The 16957-nt window shown below is 42.3% G+C and overlaps 2 protein-coding genes and 1 pseudogene across 2 annotated transcripts; 2 read left to right on the top strand and 1 right to left on the bottom strand.

The window, feature by feature from the left end:
- The first annotated feature begins 507 nt into the window (after positions 1-507).
- KLHL11 (kelch like family member 11) lies at positions 508-10486 on the top strand. Its single transcript, XM_016150829.2, has 2 exons — positions 508-1100; positions 4991-10486. Exons 1-2 carry the CDS (start codon positions 556-558, stop codon positions 6570-6572), a joined length of 2127 nt encoding a protein of 708 aa, XP_016006315.1. The 5' UTR covers positions 508-555; the 3' UTR covers positions 6573-10486.
- Positions 10487-10644: 158 nt separating this feature from the next.
- On the bottom strand, positions 10645-16944 carry KLHL10 (kelch like family member 10). The gene is made up of 6 exons (XM_036222387.1): positions 16402-16944; positions 15948-16147; positions 13108-13597; positions 11783-12400; positions 11287-11436; positions 10645-11072 (listed from the first exon to the last, which is right to left on the bottom strand). The coding sequence occupies exons 1-6, from the start codon at positions 16507-16509 to the stop codon at positions 10698-10700; spliced, it is 1941 nt and encodes a 646-aa protein (XP_036078280.1). The 5' UTR covers positions 16510-16944; the 3' UTR covers positions 10645-10697.
- Positions 15511-15629, top strand: LOC118604230 (annotated as a pseudogene).
- Positions 16945-16957: the final 13 nt, after the last annotated feature.

The raw sequence follows: 16957 nt of genomic DNA, 5'->3' as shown, positions 1-16957 counted from the left end.
GGAGCAGCAGCTATGACCGAAACACTGGACAGGTATCTCATTTAATCCACAGCAATCTGCCAACATGAGTACAATTCTTGCTTTTAAAAGATAAATTAGTTCAGAGGTAAGTAAATTGGCTCATCCTCATCCACGTAGCTGGGGCTCAGTCCCAAGTCTTTTTTTCTTTTTAAGTTTCACTACATAAACACTTTAAATCTTTAAAAATCCTATGTTGCTACCCAAGACACTGGTCATGAGTGATGGTCTAGGGTGGCTTTTGTTTTACAAAATGACCATGAAGAGCATGATACTCACTGATAGGACACAAGGACACAAGCCACCACCCAACCGAGATAGGGGTGAGAAGCCTCGGGTGCAGCAATCATAACGAGAACAGTACAGTTGAACCTTATCTCCAGTGGGAACGTTGGCGGGCTGACAAGGCGCGTGCGCAGACCCCGCGGCCGGCCGGCTCCGCCCCGCGCCCACTATTTATTCCCAGAATCCCTCTGTGTCGCACCAGAACGGCTGGTTCGTTCCGAGACTGCAGCCACCGGGCGCGGCGGCGTCAAGATGGCGGCTGCGGCGGTGGCGGCAGCTGCTGCTGCGGCTGCGGCTGCATCACTGCAGGTGCTGGAGATGGAGAGCATGGAGACGGCCGCCGCAGGCTCGGCGGGGCTGGCCGCCGAAGTCAGAGGGAGCGGCACGGTGGACTTTGGATCCGGACCCAGCTTATCTGCCATGGAGGCGAGCGGGGGCGATCCGGGCCCGGAGGCCGAGGATTTTGAGTGCAGCACTCACTGCTCGGAACTGTCGTGGAGGCAGAACGAGCAGCGGCGCCAGGGCCTCTTCTGCGACATTACCCTGTGCTTCGGCGGTGCCGGAGGCCGCGAGTTCCGGGCCCACCGCTCCGTGTTGGCTGCCGCCACCGAATACTTCACGCCCCTGCTTTCAGGCCAGTTCTCCGAGTCTCGTTCGGGCCGGGTGGAGATGCGCAAGTGGAGCTCCGAGCCCGGGCCCGAACCCGACACGGTGGAAGCCGTTATCGAATATATGTACACTGGGCGCATTCGCGTCAGCACGGGCAGTGTGCACGAGGTGCTGGAGTTGGCCGACAGGTAGGTAAGAGATGGAGATGCTGGCTGCCCGGGGGCCGCATCCAGGGAGGGCGCAGGAGAAGGGAGGGAAGGTAGTGCCTACTGGTGGGCTCGAATGAGCCCTGAGGAAATGCATTATGAATTATGTTTCATAATTCTTGAGCGCCTGCTGTGTGCTGTGGGGCAGCGTCTACGCTGGGCACTAAAGATGCAGCCAGCCAGTCTGGCGAGGGCGACCTCCCCTTATCGCAGATTCCAGGGATAAAGGCAATGAAAAAGAAAATCCTTGTGTAATAAATGCTGTGTGGACATAAAAAAGAGGTGAAAAGATAGTGGTTGAGTAGAGGGATCACATTTAAAGCGATCTCTAAACGGCAAGGAAGAAGTGGCGATGCAAAGATGGAGAATGAACAATCGAGGCAGATAGCGCAGAGGCCTTCAGGCAGGATCCAGTTAGGTTTAGGGAACTAAAAGAAAAATCCGGTGGGGCTGGATCTAGTGGGTGATGGGAAGAAGGGTGTGCGTTCGAATAAGGAGTTTGGATTTTACTGGGTGATGGGAATCTGGCTAAAGAAATCATCTGATTTAAATAAAAGATGATTCTGCTGCTGTGGAAAATGGAGTGTAGGGGGCAGGAACCGATGCTCCAGAGACTGGTTAGGAGGCAGGTGAATGCCATTTACAGAGATCGGAGCAGTCTGTTTTGGCAGTGTTATATTACAGACACATTATTTTAACAAATGCATACTGAATGAATACCTGTACGAGATCAGACACTGGGTTCGAAGGTGCTTAAGATTCAGACAAAAGTCTCTTTCCTCATTGCACTCACATTTAGTAGATGGAGAGTAAATAAGTAAAATAGCAGGTGGGATGATTGTTAAAGCAGTGATGAAAAATAAAGAATGGTAGGGACATACAGAGAGTGCTGGTGGAGAGGACGAGGACTGTTTTTAAAATTAAATAAAGAATACCTCAGAAAGACATTTTGCAAGGTAAAGAGTGTTTCAGGTAGGTGTAAAGGTGGAGCTTGTCTAGATAAGGCTAGCAGGAGGCCAGTGTGGATCAAAGAGATGCAGAGTGAGAAGAGTAAGAGAGGCCCCAGGGGGTAATGGGGATGGACCTAGATCCCATAGGGCCTTGCTGGCCTGTGGAAGGACTTGAGCTCTTACTCTCATGGATGAGGTTTGGGGCAGAGGAATGATGTGATCTGATTTGAAGAATTCTTCTATGTTGAAAAAAGGATGGGGCAGCTGGGAAGGGACTCCAAGGGCAGAAGCAGAGACACTAGTTTAGGAGGAGGTTGCAGTGGTGGAGGAGGCTTGGATTGAGGAGGGAGAAGTAAAGGTGATAAGAAGTGCTTCAATTTAGATATATTTTGATGATAGAGGAGATGAGTTTGCTGATGGATTTGATGTGGGGTATGAGGGAAAGACTATTAATTTTTCGACCCAAGCAATTGGAAAGTTGGAGTTATTATTTATTAAGATGTGGAAGACTGCAGGAAATCAGGTTTGGGAGGAAGATCAGGAGTTTGGTCTTAGTCCAGGAGATTTCTGAGTAGGCAGTTGGATATCAGAGCATTGGGAGCTAGAGATTGGAAGGAATTAGCATATAGATGGTAATTAAAGCTGTGGGACTGCATGAAATTACTTAGAGAGTAGGGAGAGAAGAGAAGGGGCAGCACTAAGCCCTGATGTTCTTCAAAATGTTAAAAAGGAACCAGCAGAGCCTGATTTCCTATTAGCCTAGAAAGAATGGGTGTCAAGGAGGGAGTAGCCAATCATGTCAGCTCTGTCAGCTGTAAGTCACCATTGAATTTAGTGTTAACAGTGGTCCTTGATGGTATTGACAAGAGTCATTTAAGTCAATACAAAGTGGATCAGAAAAATGTTACACATGGAAATGTTTGGGGAGTCCAGGGAGGTCTTCTTCTCCCCTCTAAGATAAGAAGTACTAGAGCATGTTTGTGTGCTGATGGAAAATGAATTAGTGGAGGGGGAGAAGTTGATGTTACAGGAGCAAGGGAATAATTGCAGGAGCAGGCCTTGAAACCAAGGAGGTGATATAAAATACATATTAAAAATGGAAAAATTGGACTGGGAAGGCAGAGTACAGGGAGCAGCTACAGGTAGATTGGGTGGGGGGAAGGTTAAGTTCTGCCGGGTTATTTCTGTTTTCTCAGAGCGGGAGGTTGGATCATCCATTAGAGGGTGGTGTGGGGCGCCTGTAGATTGGAGAGAGCAGGGTTTGTTGAATGAAAATGGGTAGTGCTGCGTTTGCTTCTGTCTTGTGAGCTTGTATTTTTCAGATTTAGCCCTGCGTTTTTGGGGGGAGGTAGGGATGAGGGGAAGAGAGAACACCTCAGGCAATTTACTTAAAACTCCAACTTCTCTCCAGCTGTAAGCTGCTGAGTAGCTGCCCTGTGTTAGGCACTGTTCTGAATATCCACATCTAATCTTGTCATCAGCTCTGAGGCAGGATCCCTCTCCCTACCACCTCCCTCCCGCATATAGTCTCTCTGTTGATCATATCTACCATGCTCCACACTTGTTACATAAGTAATAGGAAGTGCCCAGTACGATGCCCCTCACATGGCAAGTGCGTAGGTATATGATAGCTATTGCTTTCATAGAGCAGTGTTTCCAAACACCTGTCCAAGGGAATATGTGTCAGAATTACTGTAGTTCCTGCCAAAAATAGGATGGGGGGTGGGGGGCAGAGAACCTGGTAATCTAGTGACCCTGGCACCCAGACACGTTTGAGAGCCACTAGAGGTCTTACCATTACACCTTGTCTTTGTCTTCTAAGATGGTATGTTCCCTGAAGAGGGCAAAGGGAGCCTGTCTTATTCATCTTTATATCATCCTTAGATGGTTATGTAGCATAATAACCATGACAACAAATGATTAGTAAATTAGGCCTGGACTGATGAAGTCATCCTTAAATTGTTTAAGGTTCTGATTTCTGGGGGCTTACTCTTTTTAAAGCAATGGTCTCAAATTGGCCACCCTCAGCTGAATTCTGCCAGATTTATGGATTTAGCTGAAACTGTTGTTTGTTTGTTTGTTTTTTACTTTAAACAAATTTAGATGGGCAGACAATTTCTAGTCAGCATCGTGCCAAAAACCTTTTTTTTTTTTTTTTTAAACCTGGGCTGTCCTACATGTGTTTTTTTATTGTTTTATATCCTGGCTTCTTCAGATGTTTGAATTTGATCTGCCACCCTGCTCACTGAGAACCCAAAAGCGCTGCCCACCTTCCACCCCTGGCACCCTTTTCTACCACCACCACTGGCTGACCAGGGAGAAAGCTCCAGTGCAGGGAAGGTTTAAACCTCTGACAGAAAGCCTCCACTGCTACTTCTTCTATACTTGAGCAAACAGAGCCTCCTAGGAGCCATGTAGTCAATGCTTGGCAAAGTTTCTTTACTGAGGAGAGGAGGACAGTGACTGGCCAGGGATTAGGGCAGTACGGCATAGACAAATTTGAATTGGAATTGGCCTTTTTCAAGGCCAAATTAAAGTGAAAATAAAGTATGAGACTATTGTACTTTATTAAAGGATATGTTTTGGAAAATCTCACATAATTTAAAAACTCCATTTTGTGTTAGATGTAGTGTGCATAATCTATAATTTGTATGTAAACTATATAATGAAAATAACTTAAAATATATGAAAATGATTTTATATATACTGTTATATGTATATATATAACAGTATATGTATATATATATACTTTTAAACATACTTTTCAGCATAACCCTTTTTAATTTAGGGAGTTTGCTTTTTTGCAGGTGTTGGGCATAAAGTGAGATGACGCTTACCATTTCAATTTGTATAATTCAGATGCTCTCAATGCATCCACATGAAATATGCACATTTGAAAATTAACCTTTTTCTTGATTTTAGGTTCCTATTAATTCGTTTAAAAGAATTTTGTGGAGAGTTTCTCAAGAAAAAACTTCATCTCTCTAATTGTGTGGCCATTCATAGCTTAGCTCACATGTATACCCTGAGCCAGCTTGCTCTGAAAGCTGCCGATATGATACGGAGAAATTTCCACAAAGTAATTCAGGATGAAGAATTTTATACTTTACCTTTCCATCTCATTCGAGACTGGTTGTCAGACTTGGAAATTACAGTTGATTCCGAAGAGGTTCTCTTTGAAACGGTTTTGAAGTGGGTTCAGAGAAATGCTGAAGAGAGAGAGAGATACTTTGAAGAACTTTTTAAATTGCTCAGACTGTCCCAGATGAAACCTACTTACCTTACTCGGCATGTCAAGCCAGAGAGACTGGTGGCCAATAATGAAGTTTGTGTCAAGTTAGTGGCCGATGCTGTGGAGAGGCATGCGCTGAGAGCCGAGAACATACAGTCTGGCACCTTCCAGCATCCCGCCTCTCATGTCTCATTATTACCTCGGTATGGGCAAAACATGGACGTGATCATGGTTATTGGAGGCGTGTCTGAAGGAGGGGACTATTTAAGTGAATGCGTGGGATATTTTGTCGATGAGGACAGATGGGTAAACCTACCCCATATTCATAATCACCTGGATGGACACGCTGTTGCAGTAACAGAATCCTACGTGTATGTTGCTGGATCAATGGAACCAGGGTTTGCTAAAACTGTGGAAAGGTATAACCCAAATTTGAATACATGGGAACATGTTTGTAGTTTGATGACAAGGAAGCATTCTTTTGGGCTAACAGAAGTCAAAGGGAAACTCTATAGCATTGGAGGACATGGCAACTTTAGTCCTGGCTTTAAAGATGTGACTGTTTATAATCCTGAGCTTGATAAATGGCACAACTTGGAATCAGCACCAAAGATTCTCCGAGATGTCAAAGCACTGGCCATTGAAGACCGCTTCGTATACATCGCTGCCCGTACTCCCGTGGACCGGGACACCGAAGATGGATTAAAGGCTGTAATTACTTGCTATGATACTGAGACTCGACAGTGGCAAGATGTAGAGTCTTTGCCACTTATTGACAATTACTGCTTTTTCCAAATGTCGGTGGTGAACTCAAACTTTTATCAAACAGCATCATGCTGTCCCAAGAGTTATTCTTTAGAAAATGAAGAGGCAGTCAGAAAAATTGCCAGCCAAGTTTCTGATGAGATCCTTGAAAGCTTACCTCCAGAAGTCTTAAGCATCGAAGGAGCAGCCATTTGCTATTACAAAGACGACGTTTTCATTATTGGTGGCTGGAAAAACAGTGACGATATTGATAAGCAGTATCGGAAAGAAGCCTACCGATACTGTGCTGAGAGAAAGAGGTGGATGCTGCTACCTCCCATGCCACAGCCGCGTTGTAGAGCCACCGCTTGCCACGTGAGAATCCCGTACCGGTACTTACATGGCACACAGAGATATCCTATGCCTCAAAACTTAATGTGGCAGAAGGACCGGATCAGACAGATGCAAGAAATACATCGTCATGCCCTGAACATGCGACGCGTGCCAAGCTCTCAGATTGAGTGCTAGGTTCTCTGATACATGCAGCTTGAAACAGACGTGCTTCGCAAGGCCGAAAACGTCCAGACTGTTACTTGAAAAAGTATGTCGATAACTTATTTTCTACCTGAACTGATTATTGCCCCATAGAAAGGAAATATAGTTAGAAACCGAAGACTGGGAAACTCAATTCAATACATGGTAATATTTCGTTAGCTGGCAGTCTTTCTGTCTTTGTCTTTGGTTTGTGTGTATATGCTAGCTAAATGAGATCTTTTTAAAGACAGGTGGGAAAACCAGATGTAATTACTTGGCTATTTTTCTGCCAAGAAATTATACTCCTTTGTTTTAGGGACTTATGTTTTGAACATGCTTTAAGCACCAATATTCTTTGCACATTTACTTTGATATTCCTTTTCATTTTTTCCCGAATGGTGGTTTTTGACAAGATCGGAACTTATGCATTAAGCCCTCCTCTGCAGGAGGTATGTGCAATAGACCGAAATTTGAAGGAAAAAGCACAATATTTCAGCAAGATGATTTCAGAATGTTTGCATTGATATTTTATTGTTTCTCTATAAATACTATTATGCATCTTTTTAGAACAGATGACTGATAAGAAATTTGTGATTGGCTCATGCATTTTTTTAATATTTTTCATTTCTTTAGCAATTGAGTTATCGACTTCAAGCCATTGCTCAGAGATGATGGTAGTTGGCAAAAGAATTGATCTTTAGCTGATTGATTGACTACAGAGGATGTTATATATGTAATTTGTTTCTCTAAGAAGAGAAGTCGATTAGTGTAGACTAAGAAATCAAAGGCATTAAAAAATAAAAACACTTTTTTTTAGGAGTTGTAGGCTTATTTGAGGATAAATTAATGAGTGTAAATAATGCCTATGACAATCGATATTCAATGCCTTCAGTTTTAAATTTTGCACTAATGTGTATTATATAGACTCCTCATCATTCCTTTTGAAAAGAAACTTTTCAAAATAGGAAGGAACTGGCAATTTAGAGAAATGTTGCTAAAGAGAAGCCTTATTATTTCTCAGCCCCTGGATAATGTTTTATTCAGTTGCCCTGGACTTTAATTGGAACTTTGAGCCTAGAATACCAAATTTAAACACATAATTCTGGCTCTTAAAAAACTGTGGTTATCTTTTATTTATTTTTATGTATTCTTCTGATTCCCTTACACACTCCCAAGCTTTATACAAATTAGCACTCAGGTTGACTCTTCTAGCACTCAGTTAACTCCTGCACTTACTGTTTATGAGTACAGTATATGTTTTTGTGTTTCTTTTGGAATATCTCTACTTTCTTAGACACATTCCAGAATACTGTTCTAGAAGTTGAATTCTAAGTGCAGTGATTTTTTTCAACTAGTCCAATATAGTTAACCTCCTTAGTTGTATCAAACATCAAAAGAAAAAAGTACAACCGAAATTTTAGCTCTCAATTTAGTGCAAGACCATTAATGTTTAGCCCTTGGACTCTGTACTAAGTAAGAACTTTTCTGAAATATTTAAATTGATATCCCTTCCCAGAAAAAGTTTTTCAATAAACATATTGGAAATCTGCTTTAAAACCATTTTAGACTGGGCTGGGGATAGCAAACTGCAAATTATATTTCTACGTGAGGATATATTATCTTAATCCACCTCTACCATTTTCTCAGTTTCCATGTATTTGTAGTTACTTTAATAAAAGCTATTGGGTACTGAGAAGTGCTTATTAGTTGTGAGAAGTCTATGCGAGTAAGACGGAAAAGCTCATTGAATGAAGTCCTCATTTCTCTCTGGTAGACTATGCTAGCAAACTTCCATTTCTTTGTGGTGTTTAAATAATTTAGTAGCTCACTAGGATTCCAGTTTCTCTGCAGAAGGGTGTGATGGAAGGATTTAGGGTTGCTTTTCTTCTTCTTTTTTTTTTTTTTTTGTCTCAGGGCTGTTTTCTGAGACAATCATTACCTATCATTACCAAAATCATTTGTTTAGAGGTTGTCTTTTTTTCACATAATTTGGCAGAAATTATAACTCAGTTTTCGGTGTAACCTGGTTTTGAAAATGGATTGAAATTGTTGTTTTTTAACTCAGCAGGCAGCCTAGGCCATGGGTGAAAAGAAGGGGTAAGTCCTTCCTCGCATGATGACGTGTGCAGGTTTTCCTGACTACTGAATTTCTAATTTTCATATTTGAATTCACATGTGTGATTTCACATCAATAACTTGTTTCTGAATATCCTAACTAACTTGTTAATCAGGAAAGAAACCAGATTTGCTTAAATCTGTTCAAGGCTGACATTCTGAAATTCTAACCAGGAAATGACTTCCCGGTGTATTTGGAAAGGTTCTAATGATGATGACCAGCCTAAAATGGCTCTTTGGGAAAGAAATTTCCTTTTCGATGAAAACTTAAAGATTGTGTTTGGTAATTTAAGCAGTTAAAAATACAACTTTAAAAAGATAGTTTAATGTGTATTTAAGCAAAACTTTTTTTGTTGCTTTTGGTTTTGTTTTGTGGAAGGAAAAGAGAGAAATTGATTTTACAAAAAGTAGTAACTATACATAACTTTGAGTGAAGTTGCTTATGTCTCAGAATGGATATCTTTTAACTATACCTACCTTACCATGGTTTAAAAAAATCAGTGATATATATTGAGAATGTCAGTCATGAGCCTAGTGTTTAAGTATCTCACTTGCAGTTACTTGCATGGTTAGTCTTGTGTATCTGGTATCCAACCTTGCTTTTGCTGTGCCAATTCAAAAATATTTTTCTAAAAAATGTAAAAATTCATTGACATCAGTTTCGTTTTGATCAGTTGGTTTCGTATAGTATTTCTGGGACTAAAAATTTTAAAATACTTTTAAAATACAGAACAGACGTTTAGAACTGGAATGACAGTATTCATGGAAGATTTGTGTGCTTCTGTATTTTAAATTCTTCAGGCTGCCGGTCAAGCAGTTTCTAAGGCACACCTTTTTCCTCTTCATGTCTCTCGACTAGTGTAGCATGTGGTATGTTTAAATACTTTATTCTCTGCTTCATAATTCTAATATGAACACTAAACTATAGGTAGACAGGTAAGTTAAATTGTGTGTATTTTAGTTACTTGGCCTAGTCAAGCATATCTAAAGAGACATTTTTTGTACTTTCTTCAAATTAAGCTTAAATAAATAGGTTTATTGGCCACATTTCATGTCCTTTGAAAACATACAGAATTGTGAAGCAAGTTCTCTGTCTACACTAGAAAAATAGGGTGCTTTTAAGTTGCCGTTTAACTGTAGAATATTTAACGGTTTAGTCTCCTTTTTTAACTGTCGAACATTTTGGTACAGTTCATCACTCCAGTCTGTTACTTTCTTGAGAATAGTCTGTTTTTGTTATAATGCTTACATTATAACATGTTCTGGTTATTGGAAACAAAAGAGCTCATCTTCAAGTGATGTAATACAATAACAATATAGTCATTTTGCTTCAAGGAATTTAAATAGCCAGATAACTGCTATTTGTTGCTTATCTCGTAGGGCTTTTGTCTTACTCTGTATGACCATTCCTGCAAATGTCTGACAAGCACATAGAGTAGAGCACTTGCTGCTAACTTAATCCTCCTACATAATGCACTTGTGAAAAGTAGTGCTTGCTAGATGTTTAAAGATCTTAGGATCCCTGTGCTAGGGCTCATTGAGTTATTCGTAAAATAAATACTTAATTCAAGCTGATAAATAGCGAGTTTTGGGGGCTAGCAGTATCCAAGCTCCTACTCTACTGAAAGTATAATCTTGACTGTCTCCTGTCTGTCAGAGGAGATGTGGAATTTAGGACACTTGGAGACATTACATTGTAAAATAGCTTGTTTTACGTTCCTAAAGCTATCTTGTTCTGTGTCAAAGCTCTTAATCGTCTCAATGTAAGTTTTAAATAAACGTATTTCATTAGAGCTGGTTTGTACTGTGTGATATTTTTCTTTTTAAATATGCACTGTCGAATATAATTGCTTCCTTTCTTCCCTCTTATTCCCTCATTCATGCAACCCTTGGCTCCCTTAAGTTGAACATTTTCCAGTACTCTTATAAGTTTAAACACTGCATTTATTTTAAAAAAGAATTAATTCTTATTGCTTAGACTTTTTATTGGCTAAATGAAGAGGCTCATACAGGTAGGGTGCTGGTTGAAGCGGAGTACTTTACTTCATCTCGCAGTGCTAATCCTGTGAAGTTGTCCCTTCTAGCTGCATATTCCCCAACATTGGCCAGCCCTGGTACCACACAGCAGCTCAGAGCACTGCGGTATATACTCATGTCATGAGCATCATACCACTCATCGGTCTTTTCATCATAGCACTCAACATTAAAGGTGGTGGTAAAGCCATTAAAGCCACCCACCACAAACAAGAGGTCATCTACCACCTCGATGCCAAAATTGCTACGAGGATTAAACATAGTGGGGATCGTGCGCCAAGTATTAGCCACTGGGCTGTAGGCTTCTGCACTCCTAAGTCGATTGGCTCCATCAAAGCCGCCTACCTGTGGACACAAAGGAAACAGGGTTGACTGTTAACCACTGATTCTGTTCACCTAGGAGGCCCTTTTAGGGGAGGACCAGTGATTTCAGACCTCCCACTGCCACTATCCTCCATGGACAAAAAGCTGCTCAGATGCTTACCAATGGTAGTGTAAACCTATTTGGCAATAGAACATCAAGGGTTATCGTTTTTGTTGTGGTCCAAGATAAACTCACCGCATATACGTGTTCTCCATAAGCAATTACGCCTATTCCACTTCTCCTGCTTCTCATGGGTGCTATGACTGTCCACTGATTACTCTCAGTGTTGTACACTTCTGCTGTAAACAGGCATTCATTTCCATTAAACCCACCACATATGTAGACCTGTGCGAAGACAGTTCCAAGATTATTAAAATAGTTACTTCTGGGGAGTAGGAAGAAAGGGGGGGGGTGTATATCCCTATATGTAGTGGTGGTTTGGGGGGACACCTTCAGTGCCAGGCTGTACGAGCTGAGTTTCCCGTCTCCACATGCATTGCTTTTTTTAAGAAGTAAAATAAAATCACAAGGGGCGGCATGGTTGTCTGACAGGCTTAGTACTGCAGAGTGAGTACTGCCACTTCTGTTTCCCACACACCCCAAAAAACAAAGAGGAGCATTATTGCTGGGCTGCTTTGCTTTCGCGTCTCCCGTCGCCACCACCCTTCCAGCCCTGCCCCTTCGTTCTTACCTTTCCGTAGAGTGTTGTGGCACTCGCATCACTCCTCTGTTCATGCATGGGGGCAATGAGCGTCCATTGATTGGTCTCTGGCTCGTAACGCTCAGCAGTGTTGAGGCGCACGTACCCATCAAAGCCTCCCATGGCATAAATAAAATTGCTGAGGACCGTTACGCTGACATAGCAACGTCGGGAGTGCATCGGGGCCACCTGGTGCCAAGTTTTCTTGACTGGATCAAAACGCTTAACACTATTGAAATAGTCTACACTATCAAACCCCCCAATGATATAAACGTAGCCTTTCAAATAGGCTGCCCCGTGGTAGGCACGGGGACTCTCCTCCTCACAAGTGACATTCACCCATCTATCTGCTCGAGCGTCATATGCCTCAATGGCATTGGTAGGGCTCCCACCGCTCCAGCCACCAATTGCAAATAGGATGGCATAGGGCAGTCGGGGCCTGGTAAGTGGGTTGGTGAAGTCAGAATTAGAGGGTCCATTCATATTTAGGTCATACATGGCCTTTAGGGCATTAATGATGACTGGCTTGCATTCCTCGCTATCTTTGACATAGTCATTCATCTTAACATTGTTCATGAAGTACTCAGCATGCATTAGGGCAAGGCGAACCTAAGGAGGAAATGGAGAGAGTCATTAAGATGCTGTGAGGGTCTCTGGAAAACCTATCTGCAACCCTCTGTTTTACAGTCTGCCTTCGAATCGCAGTAGGGCCAAATTTTGTTTTTGTTTTTGTTTTTTTTTTTAATTTACAGCTCACAGCTTGTTTTTCGGAGGTTGTATACATTTGAATTCTGAAAATGAGATAGAAGACACCTCAAATAGCGAGCTATTTATATGAATGAATAGCCCATTCATTGGGCACTGAACAGTACTATTAGGCTGAAAAAAAGCTGTAGCAATTGTTCCATAATTGAATATCCAGATCTCTATATGTAAAATAACGCAAATTAGCACCAAATGGCTACAGCTGAGTGTAATACTCATGGTTTGGTTATTAGTCCAACTTCTATCTTGGGTTCGGGGAACTCAGAATTGACAAAAGTGAAAGGAAGACCCTCTAGAATTCTTTCGAAGGCCTTGCCCTCTCCTTCCCCCAATACCAGGGAGAATTTTGGTCAAAGAATATTACCGGGATAGAAGGAACTAGCAATGTCAAGGGCAAAGAAAATTGCAGAAACTAGTCAGAGATGTCTTCTATCTATACATAAATATAGCCCTAGAATCTGTCAAACATCTGAATATGGCTTTTAGGACAATCTAGGATGAAAATCAAAAGCAAGCAATCAAGCATCCCACAAAAAATAATCAAACTTGACCTTGGGAAGCAAAACTGAAATATGCTGCTTTCTATTTTGGGGATCATGAGAGATCCATTTTAAAATGGCTTCAAACACAGCATCTTCTTGTTTGACGTTGAGCTCATCTTTCTCAATGATATCCTTCAGTTCGCTGACCGAGAGCTCTAAAAACTCTGCCGAGACTTTCACCATCTCCTCGAAGTTGTGCAGTATGAACATGTAGGCCTTCTGCCTCAGTTCCGGGCAGTAGTAGTAGTCTGTGAACTTGCAGATGCCAATACAGTTATCCAAACACAACTCTGACTTGAGGAACTCACAGCAGCCCCTAACGATACCCATGATGTTAAACTGGTCTGCAGCAGCCAGCAGCTTCTCCACATTGTCCGGTGTGATAGGAACGGTCCTGGTGTACGCGTATTCAATAATTAGCTTCATCATGTCGGGGGAAATGCCAGGAATGTTGTATACCTTCTTTTCAGTGTTGTTCCAGCCACTTGTAAACAAAGCTCTGAAAAAAAGAAAAACTAGCAGCCACTGATACATTTCTCTCCAGCTTACTATACTCTCCCCTACCTTGTTGAGGAGAGTTTGGACACTTTCCAAAGAATGCACAGTGAGTACATTGAAAATAAATTGGGGTGAGGAGGGCAGACTGTGCTTTATACAGGGGGCAAGAGGACCTTTCTAAGCCTTCGACTTTGGTTATTCTTATCCTTATGATAACTAAGTCCTTTTCCCATTTTGTGGATGGAGCAATTGGGATTTAGAGCTGGGAGAAAGATCTAGGTCTCTTCTGTCCCAACCCCTTGCCCACCAAATTCTATTTTGCTTAAAGAAGTTTAACTTAATACACTTTTAAAATATGAGTTGTCTAATCAACGCATGTCCATGATCTAATCATTTCTGTTGCTACCTCCTTGGTCCAAGCCACTACCATCTCTTGCCTGGATTATTAGAGTAACCTCCTAACTGATCTCCCTGTTTCTGCTCTTGAGACCTCCAGAGTTTATAGTCTTATCTGTCACCAGAGTGTTCCTCTTCCACTCAAAACATTCCGCTGACTTCCCTTCTTAGAGTAAAATACAAAGTCTTTACCAGGGCCTACCAAAGACCCCTGGGATCTGGACCAGTCATACCTCGCTGACTGCATTTCCTCCTGCCTTCCCCCTCACTCCCTTCCAGCCCTATTGGCCTTGCTTTCCTTGAATATACCAGAGATGCTTTCATCTTTGGTCCTTGTACCTTCTGTTCTGCCTGTTTGGAAGGCTGCCCCAGATCTCTATGTTTCTCTTTCCCTTATCCCCTTGAAGTCCTTGCTCAAATGTAACTGTCAGCAAAGTGATAATCCTATTTAAAATTGCCACCCACCACTTCTTATCTTTTTTTTCTCTCTTCGCATTTTTGATCTGACATGAATTTTATTTATTTAATACCTATTCCCCACTATGAGAAGGTAAGCTTCGTAACAGGGATGTTCATTTCTTTATTCATTGTTTTATTTTCAGAACCCACTATAGTGCCTGTCACAAAATAGGTGCTCAATAAATAGATTATTTAATAATGAATAAATTACTACTATTCCTCTTTGTAGCTAGGTACTTTTCTAGGTGTTGCACAAGACAGAATTCTCTGCCCTAATATATTTTGCTTCTTTAGAAATATGGGCTTAGAGATCAAACTCTTCTGTAGAGCAGGGGTCTGTAAACCTACAACCTCTGAGCCAAATTTTGCCCACCTTTTTCTTTTTGTGCTGTCCACGAGCTAAGAATGTTTTTTACGTTTTTAAGTAGGGGAAAAATTGAAAAAAGTATTTTGTGATACCTGGAAATTTTAATAAATTCAAATTTCAGTGCCCATAAATAATTTCATTGGAACACAGTCGTGCCCTTTCATGTAATATTGTCTATAGCTGCTTTCCCACTTTAAAGGCAGAGTGGAGTGGTTGCAATGGAGACTGGAGGGCCCGCAAAGCTTAAAATATGCACTATCTGGTCTTTTTTGTAGACTCTGCTGTAGATCTAGATGAATGAGAATTTTTAGCAACATGAGATTCATTTATCATATCTTGATTGGAACCGATTGCTCAAACATTTTCAGCTCATGAACAAAAAGCCCTCTACTTCCTGGATTGCAATCGTTTTTGGCCCCAACCCCCTTTTTCCTCTGATAGATATTTCCATGGTTCTTTCCCTTCACCCTCCTTCCACTATCCTCAATCCTTGTTAATTTATCACCCTGTTTGAGCTCGTCTCTACTACCATAGGGGCACAGGGGTGGCCGAAGTGGCATTGTCATCGAGGTTTAAGCAGGAAACCTAGTATGGATGCCCAACCTTTCCAAATGTTGGTTTGAGTGAGAATCAAAGAAAAAAAGCAGCTGACCCAAGAATAGTTGGTTGAAATCCTATTGAAAACCAGAGAGGTCTATGGCTATCCCACCCTGAACAAGCCCGATCCTGTCGGATCTCAAAAGCTAAGCAGGGTCGGGCCTGGTTAGAAATTGAATGGGAGACCACTTAGGAAGACCAGGTGCTGTAGGCGCAAATAAATAAATAAATAAATAAATAAATAAATAAGGGATTGTAAACTGACAAGGTCCTTGCAATCTGTGAGGTCAACCAAGGGTTGCCCCGTCTAAAAAAAAAAAAAAAAGAAAGAAAAAAAAAAGAGTAAAACCAGAGAGAAGAGGCTCTGGCCCTATTTGTGCCTCTTCAGAAGACAAAGGAGCCAGGCTACAGGAGCCCAGAATTTTGACAGCGTCCCTAATGTAAGATGGCGGGCTGGAAAACATGACATGAACCAGAATGTCTCAAAACGAGCCCAATTCCCTTTTGGCTTAGTTGAGCAACCCTGTTATACCTAAAGTAGGAACTGCAGCTACAGAGGATGTTCTTGTGGGCATTGAACTCAAAGCCATTGACCTTGATGACCACGTCGCAGAGCTTGCCCTCTAGCCTAAGCTCGTTGAAGATCTCACAGGTCATCGCACTCATCTTCCTCTCCATGTGAGGCTGGTGGAAACGTGTAGAGGCCGCCGTGCTCTCCATCTCCATGGCACCCTGGGACCAGCCGAGAGAGGCTGTTCTCCTAGGGTGTCGGGGAGGGTTGTGGGGGGCCCCTTTAGCCAGCTGTCGCTCCCTTTCCCTACTACATCTTTCATATAGGGCCCACCAGGCAGCCCAAGTTCCAGAATCCTGGGCCCGCAGTGAGATCACTCTCAGGATTGTGCTCTCAGGTTCTGGAACTCTCTCCTGTCCTTGTCCTCCTTCCTTATCCCCTCCCCCCCAACACTATTAGGCTAAAGATCACCCACACCTCCTTCTTTGTCCTTGCACTCAGAGCAGGATTGTGACCACCAACACCGTATAAAAGTTTTTATTAATTCTGGTTCCTGTTGCCCACTTCGGATGCCCAGTTCCATATCCCTGTATCATCTATCCACCTTCCTCCGCTGCTCCACACTTGGCTCCCCAGACACAGAGTTCAAGGAAACCAAGTCAGAGATGGCAGAAGGGGGAAGTAAAACTGATTAGAATTTCATTCTGGCCCAATTGTCCAGGGCCTTCTTGCCCTCTGGACATAACGTAAGTCACTCGTTTTCTTCTGATGAGGCGTGGGCCCAGTTAAGAAAGCACCTTCTGGATGTTTAACAGAACTCCCATTATGGCCCTGTCATATCCTCTCCTATCCTGCGACAATTTTTGTCATGCAAACTGTAAGCCTGGAAATGACCACACTTGCTAGGGTTTTTGCTCTAGAAAGAGTGGCATCCAGTAACCCCAAGTCTTTGGGACCTTCATCCTCCTCAGTACAGAGCCCTTAATGGGGATCTTTCCCTGGCGCGCCGCAGAGCCCTGCCAGGGACACCA

The sequence above is a fragment of the Rousettus aegyptiacus genome, unplaced genomic scaffold, assembly GCF_014176215.1.
Source record: "Rousettus aegyptiacus isolate mRouAeg1 unplaced genomic scaffold, mRouAeg1.p scaffold_m13_p_6, whole genome shotgun sequence".
NCBI lineage: Eukaryota > Metazoa > Chordata > Mammalia > Chiroptera > Pteropodidae > Rousettus > Rousettus aegyptiacus.
Note: the sequence above shows the minus strand (reverse complement) of the source record. Positions and strands in the feature narration are given on the sequence as shown.

Coding starts and splice junctions, on each gene's coding strand:
- KLHL11 (XM_016150829.2), top strand. CDS start 556: ATGGCGGCTGCGGCGGTGGCGGCAGCTGCTGCTGCGGCTGCGGCTGCA. Junction 1,101..4,990: donor GTGCTGGAGTTGGCCGACAG/GTAGGTAAGAGA, acceptor TCTTGATTTTAG/GTTCCTATTAATTCGTTTAA.
- KLHL10 (XM_036222387.1), bottom strand. CDS start 16,509: ATGGAACTGGGCATCCGAAGTGGGCAACAGGAACCAGAATTAATAAAA. Junction 11,437..11,782: donor CCACAACACTCTACGGAAAG/GTAAGAACGAAG, acceptor GTCTTCGCACAG/GTCTACATATGTGGTGGGTT. Junction 11,073..11,286: donor ATGGAGAACACGTATATGCG/GTGAGTTTATCT, acceptor TTGTGTCCACAG/GTAGGCGGCTTTGATGGAGC.